The sequence below is a fragment of the Somniosus microcephalus genome, chromosome 13 (genome assembly GCF_052327205.1).
Source record: "Somniosus microcephalus isolate GS21.2 chromosome 13, FLI_Smic_1.0, whole genome shotgun sequence".
Classification (NCBI taxonomy): Eukaryota; Metazoa; Chordata; class Chondrichthyes; order Squaliformes; family Somniosidae; genus Somniosus; species Somniosus microcephalus.
The window spans coordinates 4,963,621-4,982,927 of NC_140999.1; the positions used below are offsets into that span (position 1 = coordinate 4,963,621).

At 50.9% G+C, this 19,307-nt stretch overlaps 1 protein-coding gene across 4 annotated transcripts in view; it reads left to right on the forward strand.

The window, feature by feature from the left end:
- LOC147107996 (3',5'-cyclic-AMP phosphodiesterase 4C-like) overlaps window positions 1-19,307 on the forward strand; it is a 373,788-nt gene that overhangs the window by 226,151 nt on the left and 128,330 nt on the right. Inside the window, exon 1 of one of the 4 annotated variants that reach the window (XM_086004384.1) lies at window positions 8,210-8,925. The exons of the other annotated variants lie outside the window; for them this stretch is intronic. Within the exon in view, the coding sequence (XP_085860510.1) occupies window positions 8,816-8,925 (110 nt within the window). The 5' untranslated portion in view covers window positions 8,210-8,815. Of the gene's footprint in view, window positions 1-8,209; window positions 8,926-19,307 lie in introns of those variants that run through there. 4 annotated transcript variants of the gene reach the window in all.

Below are 19,307 nucleotides of genomic sequence, written 5' to 3' on the forward strand. Positions count from 1 at the left end.
GGTCCGAGTGGGAATGGGGCGGTGAATTAAAATGACAGGCGAGCGGAAGCTCGGGGTCACCCTTACAGACTGAGCGGAGGTGTTCCACAAAGCTCCCTTTACACTGTCCCATCAAACACTCCTGAAAGTCCTGTGAATGAGTGGCAAAACCATTACCTTAGAGCTCTGAGCGTGACTGAGAGGAGAGGTGCTATGGTTCATTAGCAGCAGATGTATTGAGTTATGCTAAACCTTTATAAAGCACCAGTTAGGCCACAGCTGGAGTATTGTGTCCAATTCTGGGCACCGCACTTTAGGAAGGATGTCAAGGCCTTGGAGAGGGTGCAGAGGAGATTTACTAGAATGGTTCCAGGGATGAGGGACTTCAGTTACGTGGAGAGACTGGAGAAGCTGGGATTGTTTTCCTTAGAGCAGAGAAGGTTAAGGGAAGATTTAATAGAGGTGTTCAAAATCATGAAGGGTTTTGATAGAATAAATAAGGAGAAGCTGTTTCCAGTGGCAGGAGGGTTGGTAACCAGAGGACACAGATTTAAGATGATTGGCAAAAGAACCAGAGGGGAGATGAGGAGAATGTTTTTACAGCGAGTTGTTGTGATCTGGAATGCGCTGCCTGAAAGGGCGGTGGAAGCAGATTCATTAGTAACTTTCAAAAGGGAATTGGAGAAATACCTGAAGGGGGAAAAAAAGGGAGGGTGACAGCGTTAACTGAAGGGAGTGGGGAGAGAGAGAGTGTGAGCATTAACTGAGGGGAGTGGGGAGAGAGTGTGAGCATTAACTGAGGGGAGTGGGGAGTGTCAGCATTAACTGAGGGGAGTGGGGAGAGAGTGTGAGCATTAACTGAGGGGAGTGGGGAGAGTGAGCATTAACTGAGGGGAGTGGGGAGAGTGAGCATTAACTGAGGGGAGTGGGGAGAGAGTGTGAGCATTAACTGAGGGGAGTGGGGAGAGAGAGAGTGAGCATTAACTGAGGGGAGTGGGGAGAGTGTGAGCATTAACTGAGGGGAGTGGGGAGAGAGTGTGAGCATTAACTGAGGGGAGTGGGGAGAGAGTGTGAGCATTAACTGAGGGGAGTGGGGAGAGAGTGAGCATTAACTGAGGGGAGAGAGAGTGTGAGCATTAACTGAGGGGAGTGGGGAGAGAGTGTGAGCATTAACTGAGGGGAGTGGGGAGAGAGTGTGAGCATTAACTGAGGGGAGTGGGGAGAGAGAGAGTGAGCATTAACTGAGGGGAGTGGGGAGAGTGTGTGAGCATTAACTGAGGGGAGTGGGGAGAGAGAGAGTGAGCATTAACTGAGGGGAGTGGGGAGAGAGTGTGAGCATTAACTGAGGGGAGTGGGGAGAGAGAGAGTGAGCATTAACTGAGGGGAGTGGGGAGAGTGTGTGAGCATTAACTGAGGGGAGTGGGGAGAGAGAGAGTGAGCATTAACTGAGGGGAGTGGGGAGAGTGTGAGCATTAACTGAGGGGAGTGGGGAGAGAGTGTGAGCATTAACTGAGGGGAGTGGGGAGAGAGAGAGTGAGCATTAACTGAGGGGAGTGGGGAGAGTGTGAGCATTAACTGAGGGGAGTGGGGAGAGAGTGTGAGCATTAACTGAGGGGAGTGGGGAGAGAGAGAGTGAGCATTAACTGAGGGGAGTGGGGAGAGTGTGAGCATTAACTGAGGGGGGGAGAGAGTGTCAGCATTAACTGAGGGGGGGAGAGAGTGTCAGCATTAACTGAGGGGAGTGGGGAGAGTGTGTGAGCATTAACTGAGGGGAGTGGGGAGAGTGAGCATTAACTGAGGGGAGTGGGGAGAGTGTGTGAGCATTAACTGAGGGGAGTGGGGAGAGTGAGCATTAACTGAGGGGAGTGGGGAGAGTGAGCATTAACTGAGGGGAGTGGGGAGAGAGTGTGAGCATTAACTGAGGGGGGGGGGAGAGAGTGTCAGCATTAACTGAGGGGGGAGAGAGTGTGAGCATTAACTGAGGGGGGGAAGAGTGTCAGCATTAACTGGGGGGGGGAACAGTGTCAGCATTAACTGGGGGGGGGGAAGAGTGTCAGCATTAACTGAGGGGAGTGGGGGGGAGAGTGTCAGCATTAACTGGGGGGGAGAGTGGCAGCATTAACTGGGGGGGAAGAGTGGCAGCATTAACTGGGGGGGAGAGTGTCAGCATTAACTGAGGGGAGTGGGGGGGAGAGTGTCAGCATTAACTGAGGGGGGGGAGAGTGTCAGCATTAACTGAGGGGGGGGAGAGTGTCAGCATTAACTGAGGGGAGTGGGGGGGAGAGTGTCAGCATTAACTGGGGGGGGAGAGTGTCAGCATTAACTGAGGGGGGAGAGAGTGTCAGCATTAACTGAGGGGGGGGAAGAGTGTGAGCATTAACTGTGAGGGGGGAGAGAGTGTCAGCATTAACTGGGGGGGGAAGAGTGGCAGCATTAACTGGGGGGGGAGAGTGTCAGCATTAACTGGGGGGGGAGAGTGTCAGCATTAACTGGGGGGGAGAGTGTCAGCATTAACTGAGGGCGGGGGAGAGAGTGTGAGCATTAACTGAGGGGAGTGGGGAGAGAGTGTGAGCATTAACTGTGAGGGGGAGAGAGTGTCAGCATTAACTGGGGGGGGGAAAGAGTGTCAGCATTAACTGCGGGGGGAGAGTGTCAGCATTAACTGGGGGGGGAGAGTGTGAGCATTAACTGGGGGGGGGAGAGTGTCAGCATTAACTGAGGGGGGGGGGGAGAAGAGTGTGAGCGCTGGGGGTGGGGGAGGGAGCGCGGAGAGAGCCTGCCTGTGGGATTGAAGGGGTGGAGAATACAAAGGAAGGGATTTTGGGTAAAAGTGCAGTTTAAGTTACAACGCCCACGTAAGTATTTGTTTTCGCTTGGCCTATAATCACTGCTGCTCTTAGAGTGTCCATCTGATGTTGTCTGCTGGACCGGTTTTGGTTGCTTTCTGCATGACAAGAGGTGAAGGGGCGACAATAACACCCGTAGGTACAACACACGCCCATTATTTACAGAAATTAAACATTGCCGATTACCTGAGAGGTTTTGTTGCATTTCCCAATCATCAGTTTACTGCCCAATCCTGTATTCCTTGTTTGAGTTCAGGCACTCCCTTCCATACAAGCTGTGTCACCTTGCATATTCTCCTGCACGCTCGCTAGCTGGGTTTGCAAGCCTCAAGGCCTGCAGTTACAGGCTCTGTGACGGCGCTGTGGGACTGACGCTGACACCATTGACGTCAGTGGTGTCTCCAGTGATTGTTCCTGTTCGCCTTCATTTTCTAGTTCTGTCCGATTGTGTTGGCGGGGAGGGGGGTCTTAACCTTCCCGATCTCTCTAACCTCCTCCAGCCCTACAATGTTCTCTTTAAGCTGCGTGACCGCACGGCGGCCTCGAGGTCCCGTGCCGGCTGCTTGCCGGCTCCGCAGTGTAAGAAAAACGCGCACACGCGGAATTTTGAACAGGCCATGGAGCCCGTTTAACGGGTCAAATCAAATCAATCAAATCAACTTTTATTGTCATTGTTAGTGCACAAGTGCAGTACAACGAAATGTAGGCTTGCGGCTCCCGAGAGTGTACAATTTGGATTAGGACACTTAAACATTCAACATACATTTATACATTTGGCTTGCAGTATATTAGCATAAATATGACCATAATAAAGTGCATTGGCAGATGTGCAGGCTTTAGTGTTTATTTGTGGAGTTCAGTAGGATGACAGCCCTGGGAAAGAAGCTGTTCCTAAATCTGGTCGTACGGGTGCGAATGCATCTGTAGCGTCTCCCAGATGGTAGGAGGGCGAACAGACTGTGGCTGGGGTGGGTAGGGTCTTTGATGATGGACCGTGACCTCCGTAGACAGCGTTTCTGGTATATGTGCTCTATGGTCGGTAGCCGGGTGCAGGTAATGCGTTGGGCAGTTTTGACTACCCGCTGCAGGGCTTTCCGGTCATAATAGCTACAGCTGCCATACCATACTGTGATACAGTTTGTCAGGATGCTCTCTATAGTGCAGCGGTAAAAGTTAGAGAGGATCGGGGTGACAGGTTACATCAAGCGGCCCAATAAAAATTAGAGGGAACATTAATAATTGAGCCCCAACATCTACTGATTTTTGAGGGAGAGAGTTCCACACTTCTACCGCCCTTTGTGTGAGGAAGTCGTAGAATCAGAGAATAGCATAGCACAGAAGGAGGCCATTTGGCCCATCGAGTCTATGTTGGCTCTTTCGAAGAGCAATCCAGTCAGTTCCACTCCCCCGCTCTTTCCCCAGATCCCTGCAATTGTTTCCCCTTCCAGTATTTATCCAATTCCCTTTTGAAGGCTACCATTGAATCTGCCTCCACCGCCCTATCAGGCAGCACATTCCAAATCCTCACCACTCGCTGCGGAAAAGTGTTTCCTAACTTCTCTCCTGAATGGCCTGGCTCTGATTTTAAGGTGATGTCCCTCTTGTCCTCGACTCCCCTCACCAGCAGAAAAAGGTTCTTTCTATCTACCCAATCAATTCCTTTCAATATCCTAAAAACCTCAACCAAATCGCCCCTTTACCTTCTCCATTCCAGGGAACACAAGCCTAGTTTATGTAATCTCTCCTCATAGTCTAACCCTTGGAGCCCTGCTAACAGTCTGGTGAATAGAGGGGCCCAATGACTGCTTTAGGACCCCGAACCAAAATTTGGCTGCCTTGAGCACAGTCAGCGCCAATCCTGCTCCCTTCAGGATACCGAGTCCATTTGCGGCTTTACCATCGGTCCTTAAAGGGACCGTTGGCCCTCGCTGTCGAGGCTCGCATCTGACGAATGGGGTACTGGAGGATACAATGACAACTTGCATTTATACAGCGCCTTTAACGTAGTAAAACGTCCCAAGATGCTTCACGGGAGCGATTATCAAACAAAATTTGACACCGAGCCACATAAGGAGATATTAGGACAGGTGACCAAAAGCTGGGTCAAAGAGGGAGGTTTTAAGGAGCGTCTTAAAGGAGGAGAGAGAGGTGGAGAAGTTTAGGGAGGGAATTCCAGAGCTCGGGGCCCAGGCAGCTGAAGGCACGGCCGCCAATGGTGGAGCGATGGAAATCGGGGATGCGCAAGAGGGCAGAATTGGAGGAGCGCAGAAATCTCGGAGGGTTGTAGGACTGGAGGAGGTTACAGAGGTAGAGAGGAGGCGAGGCCATGGAAGGATTTGAAAACAAGGATGAGAATTTTAAAATCGAAGCGTTGCTTAACTGGGAGCCGGTGTAGGTCAGCGAGCACAGGGGGGTGATAGGTGAACGGGACTCGGTGCGAGTTAGGACACGGGCAGCAGCTACTACCCTTTGTGTGAAGAAGTGCTTCCCGACATCACCCCTGAACGGCCTGGCTCTAATTTTAAGGTTCTGCCCCCTTGTTCCAGACTCCGCCCACCAGAGGAAATAGTTTCTCTCGATCGACCCAATCCTATTGAATCCTTTAATCATCTCGATTAGATCACCCTTAATCATCTTCTAAACTCGAGGGAATACAAGCCCAGTCTGTGCAACCTGTCTTCATAATTTAACCCTTTTAGCCCCGGAATCATTCTGGTGAATCTGCGCTGCTCCCCCTCCGAGGCCGATATATCCTTCCCGAGGTGCGGGGCCCAGAACTGAACACAGTTACTCGAGAGCAAGGCTCTGTTCAACAGAAGCATCACTTGATCCACTTTATATCACGCTAGAACTTTATAAATCACTGGTTAGGCCTCAGCTGGTGTGTTGTGGACAATTCTGGGTACCACGCTTCAGGAAAGATGTCAAGACCTTAGAACGGGTACAGAGGAGGTTTACCAGGATGTCACACCTTGAGTATTGTGTGCAGTTTTGGTCGCCTTACCTGAGGAAGGATGTTCTTGCCATGGAGGGAGTGCAGTGAAGATTCACCAGGCTGATACCTGGGATGGCAGGAATGACGAATGATGAGAGATTGGGTCGATTGGGCTTATACTCGCTGGAGTTTAGAAGAATGAGAGGGGATCTCATTGAAACTTATAACATTTTTAACAGGACTAGACAGGCTAGATGCAGGAAGGATGTTCCCGACGGCGGGGAGTCCAGAACCAGGGGTCACAGTCTAAAGATAAGGGGCAGAGATGAGGAGGAATTTCTTCACCCAGAGAGTGGTGAACCTGTGGAATTCTCTACCACACAAGGCAGTTGAGGCCAATTCATTAAATATATTCAAGAAGGAGTTAGATATATTTCTTAAGGCTAAAGGGATCAAGGGATATGGGGAGAAGGCAGGGACAGGGTACTGAATCTGGATGATCAGCCATGATCGCATTGAATGGCGGAACAGGCTCGAGGGGCCGAATGGCCTACTCCTGCTCCTATCTTCTATGTTTCTATGTTTACCAGGGATGAGGGACTTCAGTTATGAGGAGAGGTTGGAAAAGTTTGGACAGTTCTCCTTGGAACAGAGAAGGTTAAGAGGTGACCTAATAGAGGTTTTCTGGATGATGAGAGGTTTTGATAGAGTAGAGAGAAAAACTATTCGCTCTGGCGAGTGGGTCAATAACCAGAGGTCATAGATTCAAAATCATTGACAAAAGATCGAGAGGGGCGATGAGGAGAAACGTTGTCACTCGGGGAGTTGTGGGGATCGGGAACGCTCGACCGGAAAAGGTGGCGGAAGCTGATTCTATGGATAATTTTAAGGGAGTCGGACGGGTTCTGGAGGATGAGGAACTGACAGGGTTACAGACAAAAAGCGGGGGTGTGGGGGACTAAAGCACGACGGCTCTTTCAAAGAGCCAGCACGGGCATGATGGGCCGAATGGCCTCCTTCTGTTCTCCATGTTTCTATGATTCTGATATATTCCAGCCTTTAAAGATGGTTGCTCAGAACCTCACCCAAGGGCCCGTTCTTGACGTGTGAGTCTAGTCGGTGAGTGCCGACAGGCGGAGTGGAGGAGAGTCAAACCCGACCCGACGTTGCCCCGACGATCATGCACTTTGAACTTACCATCAGAGGTCACTGAGCATCAGTCATTACTGATCATTCTCCTTTTCCTAGTCCAAAAACAAAAGAACTTGCATTTATACAACGCCTTTCACAACCTCAGGATGTCCCGAAGTGCTTTACAGCCAATGAAGAACTTTTTAAGTGTAGTCAGTGTTGTAATGTGGGAAACGTGGCAGCCAACTTGCGCACAGCAAGCTTCCACAAACAGCAATGTGATAATGACCAGATCATCTGTTTTTAGTGATGTTGGTTGAGGGATAAATATTGGCCCCAGGACACCGGGGAGAACTCCCCCTGCTCTTCTTCAAAATAGTGGCTGTGGGATCTTTTACATCCACCTGAGAGAGCAGACGGGGCCTCGGTTTAATGTCTCCTCCGAAAGACGGCACCTCCGACAGTGCAGCACTCCCTCAGTACTGGCACTGGGAGTGTCAGCCTAGTCTCTGGAGTGGGACTTGAATCCACAACTTTCTGGCTCAGAGGTGTGAGAGAGAGAGAGAGCTACCCACTGAGCCACGGCTGACACTTGAGATCTCCAGTTGAGTTTCCTGAACGGAGCACAGGCCAGGTGTTGGAACCGGAGATTCTCACAAGACTGGCTGAAAGGGTTAATGCAATTCTGCTCCTAGAACCTTCGCACATTCTCCTCTTGCATTCTTTTTCTCTCTCTGAGCAAACATTTCCTTATCACTAGGAAGTTATGGTATGGGCTAGTCAATGGAAAAAAATCTCTGATGTTATATTTAGCTGCTGGGAGGCAGAGAGTTCATGTCGAACATGGGAGGGTGAAGTAAAACTCGAAACCCCCTCTGTGCCCCCCCTACAGCCTCAGTCAATGCTAAACCAGTTGATGCCTGTCTCCCCCAGCCCAGGGCTCATCCAGCCTGCCTCCCCTCCCCGACTGAGCGACTGTTCACACATTTCACAAACTCACACACAGACAGACAGACAGCAAATTCTCTCCGAGCCAGGAGCGAGCGGAGTGCCAAATTAGTAGCGCGACTGGCGTGCAGCCCAGGGGGCAAGTTGCAGCCGACCGCCCAAACAACATAATTGGTGAGAGCTTTTTTAAAAAATTCGAAGCAAAAGAGAGAGAGAGCGAGAGAGCTGCCGAGGGCTTTCCAGGTGAGAACCGCTCGGGCGGAAACCCGGAGCAAAGCACACACACATTTCGCCGGCCGCGCAAGATCGGCGGAGGAGCGGGTCCAGAGGGAGAGGGTCTGGTCTGGATGAACCTGGGGTGGGTTGGGGGGGTTTGTCAGCCCAGGTTGAAGCTGCCCACACAGGGGTAGCCCCCTCCTGCATCATTGGGAAGAGACAGAGGGAGGAAATTCAGGAGGCTCGGAAACTATTGGGAGTGATTATTGAGGAATGCTGTTCCGGGATTCTTCCCTCGCTGAACAATGTTGGGTTCGTTCTGCGCCTGAGATTTCCGGGACTGGGGAACCCCAGGTGTGGTGTCCCTGCCCCATGATCCTGGGGCAATGGGCAGCCCCCTCTCTCGGTTTATTGATCAGTCCCTGGCAAGGTATGGGCGGTGCATTGCGCCACAGGAGCGCTGATCCCTTTGAGCTGCCGACACTGAAGCCAACATCTCCCGGAAAAAAACAATCAGCCACTTTTTAAGCCATTTGCTCGGCGTTCCTGTCGGGGAAAGGTTGGAGCAGAGAGACAAGGAGAGAGAGAGCGCCAAAGCAACAAGTGGGACAACCTTTCTGCTGGTGACTGCGTCCTGCTCCCTCTCCATCTCCTGGACAAGTGAAGACCAGCCCAGCTCGGGAAGGAAGGAAGGAACATGCCGAATTCCGGACGAGCCCACCTTTGAGGAGGAGGGAAAGAAATAAAAAAGAGGGCAGCGATGGCCAGAAACACTTTGAAAGAGACGGAGTTGGTGGGCTTGGAGCAGAAGGAACGACTGAGGCGCCTTCAGTTCAATCACTTTCCCAGTCGCAGACACTCGTGGATTTGGTGAGTAGCCATGGGGGAGGGAAGAGGAGAGGAATAAAAGTTGGAGGCTCTTTAAAAGATTAAACTATTCAGGGTGTTGGTAGCACGCTCTCTCGCCTCTGAGTCAGAAGGTTGTGGTTTCAAAGTCCCACTCCAGGGACTTGAGCCCAAAAACCCAGGCTGACACTCCCAGTGCAGTGCTGAGGGAGCGCCGCACTGTCGGAGGCGCCGTCTTTCAGATGAGACGTTAAACCGAGGCCCCATCTGCCCCCTCAGGTGGATGTAAAAGATCCCGTGGCACTATTCCGAAGAAGAGCAGTGGGAGTTCTCCCCGGTGTCCTGGGGCCAATATTTATCCCTCAATCAACATCACTAAAACAGATGATATGGTCATTTATCACATTGCTGTTTGTGGGAGCTTGCTGTGCGCAAATTGATTGCCGTGTTTCCTACATTACAACAGTGACTCCACTTCAAAAAATACTTCATTGGCTGTAAAGCACTTTGGGGCGTTCTGAGGTTGTGAAAGGCGCTCTAGAAATGCAAGTTCTTTTTTCCCCTCACCTTTGACATTGTCCTAACACTCGCCCAATGCTCCTCTGGATAAAGGGACCACCTGGTGTGGGACCGAGCTTTAGGGACCCTCAAGGTCCTGGTTGGCGGTTCACACCCCGCTCCAGGATTGGAGCCCATAATCCAGGCTGACGCATCAGTGCAGTTACTGAGGGAGCGCTGCGCTACAGCTTTCCCCTTCTAAAGGGCAGCGCAAGTTATTCAAAATACCACGCTCGCGCGTTTGATCTCATTGAAGAGCCGGCTGCGAGGGGTTTCTGAAGCGCTGCGCAGCCCACGTAGCTTACAGGGAACATTGCTGCACTGCCGGAAGTGCCGTCTTTCGGATGAGACGTTAAACCGAGGCCCCGTTCAGGAAAGGTGGACGCAAAAGATCCCGCAGCACTATCCCAAAAAAAAATGGGAAGAGAGATGTCCCGGTGTCCAGGCTCAGATTTCTGTCACATCTAATACCGTTTGATGTAAGAAAACTACTAGGCACTTGGTCTAAGCGTTAAACAAAGCTTTAATCAACTGTTTTTCAACATGGAGATCTAGTTGTGTCCTTCACTAGTTCCTGTTAAAGAATGTCCTGAGCAAGCTGGGCCCATGCCCGAGTATTTATACTCTCCCTGGACAGCGCCACCAGCAGGCCGCCCAGTATCATTTCATAAGTCATTTCCACATGAATGACAAGATTCATGTCACCGTCCATCTGATTGCTGTCTGTGGGATCTTGCTGTGATGTGTTTGCCTACCTATCGTCAGTCACTGCACTTTATGATAATTGAATGCGTACAGAGTGCTTAGGGAAGTCTGTTGAGAGACAGGAGGAGGATGATGTCCTTCGTACTAGGAGTACAGCCGTGGAGGCAGGCTCCTTTCATGATCTTCACTTGAAACAAGCTCGGGCTCCCCTATCCCGCCGAAGGTTCAGCCCTACAATTCCTCCGTCCAGATACTGGAGCTGTTCGCTGCCGGTGCAATGTATGGAAGCCCATCCATCCTGTACAATGTGCCGGCTGTGTGGGATTCTTCAAACCCAACACACTGACCGAGACCGGCTCCAATGCACAGGATTCCCTCTCCCGCAACCACAACCTGCATTTATATAGTGCCGTTAACATAGTCAAACGTCCCGAGGCGCTGCACAGGAGCGATTATCAAACACCGAGACACATGAGATATTCGGACTGGTGACCACAAGTTTGTGTACCCGTGAAGATCACTGGGTAATTACAGACAATGGAGTCCATTCTTCCCACCTCCATCTGGGACGACCCCGTGCTCCTCCCCACTGCGGCATTCAATTGGTTCAAAAAGCACCCACTCCTTTCCCTGCTTACCCAGGACCCATTTGCCATCTTATCATCGAATCTTACAGCACAGAAGGAGGCCATTCGGCCCATCGTGCCTGTGCCGGCTCTTTGAATGAGCTCTCCAATTAGTCCCACTCCCCCTGCTCTTTCCCCAGAGCCCTGCAAATTTTTTCATTTCAAGTATTCAATTCCCTTTTGAAAGTTACTTTGGAATCTGCTTTCAGGCAGCGCATTCCAGATCATAACAACTCGCTGCGTAAAAAAACATTCTCCTCATCTCGCCTCTGGTTCTTTTGCCAATTATCTTCAATCTGTGTCCTCTGGTTACCGACCCTCCTGCCACTGGAAACAGTTTCTCCTTATTTACACTATCAAAACCCTTCATGATTTTGAACGCCTCTATTAAATCTCCCCTTAACCTTCTCTGCTCTAAGGAGAACAATCCCAGCGTCTCTGGTCTCTGCATCTTCTGGCTCCGGGTTTTGAAGGGTAGATTTGATGATCCACTCCTCCCCCCGCCCGGCCTGGATCAGGTATCGGGAAACCGTGGGGCTCGTTACCTCTGATTTCTCATGGAAGCTGTGGCAGACTTGGGCCGTCTGTCTGTTTGACTGACTATTCCAACGCTCTCCGGGCTGGCCTCACTCCTTCCAACCTCCATAAACTTCAGCTCATCCAAAACTCTGCTGCCCCGTGTCCTAACTCGCACCGAGTCCCATTCACCCATCACCCCCTGTGTCCTAACTCGCACCAAGTCCCGTTCACCCATCACCCCCTGTGCTCGCTGATCTACACTGGCTCCCGGTCCGGCAACGCCTCGATTTTAAAATTCTCATCCTTGTTTTCAAATCCCTTTTCACCCCTCCCTATCTCTGTAACCTTATCCAGCCCCACAACCCCCCGAGATCTCTGCGCGCCTCCAATTCTGGCCTCTTGCGCATCCCCCGATTTCCATCACTCCACCATTGGCGGCCGTGCCTTCAGCTGCCTGGGCCCTAAGCTCTGGAATTCCCTCCCTAAACCTCTCCGCCTCACTACCCCTCTTTCGTCCTTTAAGACGCTCCTTAAAACCTACCTCTTTGACCAAGCTTTTGGCCACCTGCCCTAATATCTCCTCATGTGGCTCGGTGTCAAATTTTGTTTGATAATCGCTCCTGTGAAGCACCTTGGGATGTTTTACTACATTAAAGGCGCTGTATAAATGCCAGTTGTTGTTTGTCTAAACGCTTTATGACTAAGTGCTGCCTTGGGCTGGTGCACGTATTGATTGGGACACTGGTTGGTGAGGCTGCTGTGATGGATTTGGGACGTGGCTGTAGGGCAGGAGCTTGCGTAAGCAGAGGCCAAGTCATTAGTTATTGGCGTGTCTGTGATATGGAATGTGGTGCGGGTCATTGCAGAACTCTACCGGGGCATCGAGCCTCTGGTACACGGCTCAGTGGGCAGCACTCTCTCACCTCCGAGTCAGAAGGTTGTGAGTTCGAGCCCCACTCCAGAGACGTCAGCCTGTAATCCAGGCTGACACTCCCAGTGCCAGTACTGAGGGAGTGCTGCACTGTCGGAGGGGCCGTCTTTCGGGTGAGACGTTAAACCGAGGCCCCGTCCGCCCTCTCAGGTGGACGTAAAAGATCCCACGGCACTATTTCGAAGAAGAGCAGGGGAGTTCTCCCTGGTGTCCTGGGGGTCAGTATTTATCCCTCAGCCCACATCTCTAAAAACAGATGATCTAGTCATTATCACATTGCTGTTTGTGGGAGCTTGCTGTGCGCAAATTGGCTGCCGTGTTTCCTACATTACAACAGTGACTCCACTTCAAAAGTAATTCATTGGCTGGAAAGCGCTTTGGGACGTCCCGAGGTGGTGAAAGGCGCTACAGAAATGCAAGTTCTTTATTTCTTTCCGTGGTAAATGTGAACAAAATTGTTTAACAGAAGGGTAGAGAGTAACAGGGACTGGAGTCATCACAAAGCCTCTGCCTCTTAGCGTGGACTGTTGGTGTAATAGTCTCCCCTGTCCTCTGTGTGAAATCAGATTTAACCCAGTTTCGAGTGTGTATCGGCCCATAGTATACAAGCCTGCTCCTTACTCCGCACATGCCAACCGGCCTGGCTTCCCGCCCCTGACCACGACTCAGTGACCCCTGCAGGAAAGTGGATGATGCACGAGGACAGGTTGGAGCTTGGCTACGATGCCCTTGGCAGTCGAATAGCCGGTTGTAGATTCGCGGGGGGTCATGGGGTGGCGTTCAGTGCCGATTTCTCAGCATTCAGCCCCTCCCTGCGGGGCTGGGTAATGAGGCAAAGCCACTTTAAAACAGACACGATTATATTTTTCTCCCGCGCGCCCAGCAGAACCAACTCCAGATGAAGCCCTCTCGTGATTCAAGCATAAAATAATCAGCGTGTATTCTCTCTCTCTGCCTCTTGAGGTCAAGCCCCCTCCGATAATCGATCATTCCCTTTACCAACAGCACTTGTAACAAATGCGATGAACCAGATTTCTGACCTTCTCCCACAAGCCACAACGTTCAGCCTGCGAGCCAGTTCCCCATCAGAAATAGTTACACTCCTGACAACTGCCTTCAGGAGCATTTTTGTCATTGTTTTCCGATGGTTTAACGTCTCCCGTGATGTTACGATGCAGTCTGACCGTTTTTCCTCCTCCTGTTCAACAACAACAACAACTTGCATTTATATAGCGCCTTTAACATCCCAAAGTGCTTCACAGGAGCGTAAATCAGACACAAATTGGCACCGAGTCACGTAAGGAGAGATAGTGAGACAGGTGACCAAAAGCTTGGTCAAAAAAGGTAGGTTTTAAGGAGCATCTTAAAAGAGGAGGGAGAGGCGGGGAGGATTCGGGAGAGAATTCCGGAGCTTAGGACCCAGGCAGCTGAAAGCATGGCCACCAATGGTGGGGTGAAGGAAGTCAGGGATGCTCAAGAGATAAGTAATTGGAGGAGCGCAGATATCTCGGGGGTTGTAGGGACTGGAGGAGGTTACAGAGATAGGGAGGGGCGAGGCCATGGAGGGATTTGAAAACAAGGATGAGAATTTTAAAATCGAGGCGTTGCCAGACCGGGAGCCAATGTAGGTCAGCGAGCACAGGGGACAATGGGTGAACGGGACTGGGTGTGAGTTAGGACACGGGGGCAGTGAGCACAGGGGGTGATGGGTGAACAGGACTGGGTGTGAGTTAGGACACGGGGCAGTGAGCACAGGGGGTGATGGGTGAACGGGACTGGGTGTGAGTTAGGACACGGGGCAGTGAGCACAGGGGGTGATGGGTGAACGGGACTGGGTGTCAGTTAGGACACGGGGCAGTGAGCACAGGGAGTGATGGGTGAACGGGACTGGGTGTGAGTTAGGACACGGGGCAGTGAGCACAGGGGGTGATGGGTGAACGGGACTGGGTGTGAGTTAGGACACGGGGCAGTGAGCACAGGGGGTGATGGGTGAACGGGACTGGGTGTGAGTTAGGACACGGGGCAGTGAGCACAGGGGGTGATGGGTGAACGGGACTGGGTGAGAGTTAGGACACGGGGCAGTGAGCACAGGGGGTGATGTGTGAACGGGACTGGGTGTGAGTTAGGACACGGGGCAGTGAGCACAGGGGGTGATGGGTGAACGGGACTGGGTGTGAGTTAGGACACGGGGCAGTGAGCACAGGGGGTGATGGGTGAACGGGACTGGGTGCGAGTTAGGACACGGGGCAGCAGAGTTTTGGATGAGCTGAAGTTTATGGCGGGTGCAAGGTGGGAAACCAGCCAGGAGTGCGTTGGAATAGTCGAGTCTGGAGGTAACAGAGGCAGGGATGAGGGTTTCAGCAGCAGATGAGCTGAGGCAGGGGTGGAGATGGGCGATGTTATGAAGGTGGGAGTCGGCGGTCTTGGTGATGGAGAGGATACGGGGTCGGAAGCTCATCACCGCGACGGCGAGGTTACGAACAGCCCGGTTGGTTCCGTAGCGTCCTTTAAACATCGATGTTTGTTCAGATACTCAGACCTTTCAGGAGTGAAGTTGGGAAACACTCCTACACACAAAGGGTGGTAGAAGTTTGGAACTCTCTTCCGCAAACGGCAACTGATGCTCGTTCAATTGTTAATTTTAAATCGGAGAGTGATAGATTTTTGTTAACCAAATATATTAAGGGATACAGGGCAAATGCAGGTGGATGGAGTCAAGATATGGATCAGCCATGATCCCATTGAATGGCGGAACAGGCTCGAGGGGCTGAATGGCCTCCCCTTCTTTATGTTCTTAAGTTCTTACTTTCTTTGATGTCGGCCAGATCACCCGCAACACCCCCCAACGTCAGATCTACCCTCAGGCCCATCTCCGTGTCAACAAGCAGAGCTCGGTGTAAGAACATAAGAAATAGGAGCAGGAATAGGCCGCTTGGCCCCTCGAGCCTGCTCCGCCATTCAATGAGATCATGGCTGATCTTGGGCTCAAAGCCACTTCCCTGCCCGCTCCCCATAACCCTTCACTCCCTTATCTTGCAAAAATCTGTCTATCTCCACCTTAAATGTATTTAATGACCCAGCCTCCACGGCTCTCTGGGGCAGAGAATTCCACAGATTTACGACCCTCTGAGAGAAGAAATTCCTCCTCATCTCAGTTCTAAAAGGGCGACCCTTTATTCTGAGACTGTGCCCCCCGAGTTCTAGATTCCCCCACGAGGGGAAACATCCTCTCTGCATCTACCCTGTCGAGCCCCCTCAGTATCTTATGTGTTTCAATAAGATCACCTCTCATTCTTCTAAACTCCAGTGAGTATAGGCCCAACCTGCTCAACCTTTCCTCATAAGACAACCCCTTCATCCCAGGAATCAACTGAGAGGTAGAGCCCAGGCAGTGTGTGATCGGGGCGAGGGGCGGGGGCGAGGGGAGTAACAGAGCAGGAGGTGCTGCAGCTCCCAATACCAAACCCCTTCGCTCTTTATCAATGAGCGGGATATCGCTAACACTTTTTAAATGACAACTGTGTACAAAACATTCTAATAGATTTGCAGCCATGACCTCAGCTCTGACCCTGTGGCCTCTCGAATCTGTTGTGTGCTACTTTACTCCTCGTGAGAGACTCGAAGAGCACTTAAAATTTTTTAGGCAGCATTCTTTCTGTTCCTGCTGGAGGGGGCTGATTTTTGTGCCAAGATGTCGGAGCTGGGGAATGGAACATCTCCGGAACTTCGGGAGGCTGTCGCACAGAGTGAGACCCTGGCGGCGCGAGGCTCCGTCACGAATGATGGGGCTGGGTTACACCGAGCTGGAATCAGAGGAACAGAATGTTTGGGGGGGGTGGGGGGGGGAGTATATAAGGCTGGAGGAGTTCGCAGTGTCGGGGGATTGGGACAAATTGGCACCAAATTGGCAATCTTCCTTCCGCAGGTCTCCCGCATGGCCAGCCTGCGAAATCAATAAAGGCCGCACTGCTGCAATGGGGAGAGCTCTTCGTAGCATCGGTGTAAAATGGTTCCTCCTGCCACTGCAGTTACATAGAAACATAGAAGATAGAAGCAGGAGTCGGCCATTTGGCCCCTCGAGCCTGCTCCGCCATTCAATGAGATCATGGCTGATCATCCAAATTCAGTACCCTGTCCCTGCTTTCTCCCCATATCCCTTGATCCCTTTAGCCTTAAGAAATATATCTAACTCCTTCTTGAATATATTAATGAATTGGCCTCAACTGCCCTGTGTGGTAGAGAATTCCACAGGTTCACCACTCTCTGGGTGAAGAAATTCCTCCTCATCTCTATCCTAAATGGCTTATCCCTTATCCTTAGACTGCGACCCCTGGTTCTGGACTCCCCCGCCATTGGAGACATCCTTCCTGCATCTAGTCTGTCTAGTCCTGTTAGAATTTTATAAGTTTCAATGAGATCCCCTCTCATTCTTCTAAACTCCAGCGAATACAAGCCCAATCGACCCAATCTCTCCTCATACGTCATTCCTGCCATCCCAGGTATCAGCCTGGTGAATCTTCGCTGAACTCCTTCCATGGCAAGAACATCCTTCCTCAGATAAGGCGACCAAAACTGCACACACTACTCGAGGTGTGGTCTCACCAAGGCCCTGTACAACTGCAGCAAGACATCCTTGTTCCTGTACTCAAACCCTCTCGCTACGAAGGCCAACATACCATTTGCCTTCTTAACTGCCTGTTGCACCTGCATGCTTACCTTCAGCGACTGGTGCACAAGGACACCCAGGTCTTGTTGCACTTCCCCTTCTCCCAATCTATTGCTGTTCAGATAATAATCTGCCTTCCTGTTTTTGCCACCAAAGTGGATAACCTCGCATTTATCCACAGTATACTGCATCTGCCATGCTTCTGCCCAATCACCCAACCTGTCCAAATCATACTGGAGTTTCTCGGTATCCTCCTCACAGCACACACGCCCACCCAGCTTTGTGTCGTCTGCAAACTTGGAGATATTACATCTAGTTCCCTCGTCTAGATCATTTATATATATTGTGAATAGCTGGGGTCCAAGGACTGATCCCTGCGGTACCCCACTAGCCACTGCCTGCCACTCGGAAAAAGACACGTTTATTCCAACTCTTTGCTTCCTGTCTGCCAACCAGTTCTCTATCCAAGTCAGTACCTTACCCCCAATCCCATGTGCTTTAACTTTACACGCTAATCTCTTTCGTGGAACCTTATCGAAAACCTTCTGAAAGTCCAAATACACCACACCCACTTGTTCTCCCTTATCTATTCTACCGGTTACATCCTCAAAAAATTCCAGTAGATTAGTCAAGCACGTTTGTAAATCCATGTTGACTTTGTCCGATCCTGTCACTGTTTTCCAAGTGCTCTGCTATTACATCTTTTATAATGGACTCTAGCATTTTCCCCACTACCGATGTCAGGCTTACAGCACGGAAACAGGCCATTCGGCCCGACTGCTCCGTGCCGGTGTTTATGGTCCACACCAGCCTCCTCCCACCACTACTTCCTCTCTCCCCAGCAAAATAACTAAGAAACATAGGAACAGCAGGAGGCCATTCAGCCCCTCGATCCTGTGCTGCCGTTTCAATCAGATCATGGCTGATCTGTATCTAAACTCCATCCACCCGCCTTGGTTCCCTAACCCTTAATACCCTCGCCCAGCAAAAATCGATCAATCTCAGTTTTGAAAGCTCCAATTGACCCCCCAGCCTCAACAGCTTTTTGGGGGAGTGAGTTCCCAATTTCCACCACCCTCTGTGTGAAGAAGTGCTTCCTGACATCACCCCTGAACGGCCTGGCTCTAATTTTAAGGTTCTGCCCCCTTGTTCTGGACTCCCCCCACCAGAGGAAATCGTTTCTCTCTCTCGACCCGATCGAATCCTTTAATCATCTTAAACACCTCGATCAGATCACCCCTTAATCTTCTAAACTCGAGGGAATACAAGCCCAGTCTGTGCAACCTGGCCTCGGAATTTAACCCTTTTAGGCCCGGTATCATTCTGGTGAATCATTCCACTCCCACACACACTTTAAACAGCGAGTGGGCCCCACCAATGTTCCCTTTAATTCTTTTTGGGTGCACGGCCACTTTAAGGAGCTGCACTACCCATTCAAATTTCCGTGCATGTGCGGTTTTTCCCATTGTGAAGCCAATAAGTGGCCTTCGCCGGAGCGCCAAAGCCCCACGTGTTGGGCCCCACTGAGGAAGTGGCCCTGGAAATAGATGCATTGCTGGTCATCTTCCAAAATTCTATAGACTCTGGCACAGTTCCCATGGTTTGGAGGGTAGCTAATGTTACCCCACTATTCAAAAAAGGTGGTAGAGAGAAAACGGGGAATTACAGACCAGTAAGCCTGACGTCGGTAGTGGGGAAAATGCTAGAGTCCATTATAAAAGATGTAATAGCAGAGCACTTGGAAAACAGTGACAGGATCGGACAAAGTCAACATGGATTTACAAAAGGTAAATCGTGCTTGACTAATCTACTGGAATTTTTTGAGGATGTAACTGGTAGAATAGATAAGGGAGAACCAGTGGATGTGGTGTATTTGGACTTTCAGAAGGCTTTCGATAAGGTCCCGCATAAGAGATTAGCGTGTAAAGTTAAAGCACATGGGATTGGGGGTAAGGTACTGACTTGGATAGAAAACTGGTTGGCAGACAGGAAGCAAAGAGTTGGAATAAACGGGTCTTTTTCCGAGTGGAAGGCAGTGACTGGTGAGGTACCGCAGGGATCGGTGCTAGGACCCCAGTTATTCACAATATATATTGATGATCTAGATGAGGGAACTAGATGTAATATCTCCAAGTTTGCAGATGACACAAAGCTGGGTGGGCATGTGTGCTGTGAGGAGGATGCCGAGAAACTCCAGGATGATTTGGACAGGTTGGGTGATTGGGCAGAAGCATGGCAGATGCAGTATAATGTGGATAAATGCGAGGTTATCCACTTTGGTGGCAAAAACAGGAAGGCAGATTATTATCTGAACGGCAATAGATTGGGAGAAGGGGAAGTGCAATGAGACCTGGGTGTCCTTGTGCACCAGTCGCTGAAGGTAAGCATGCAGGTGCAGCAG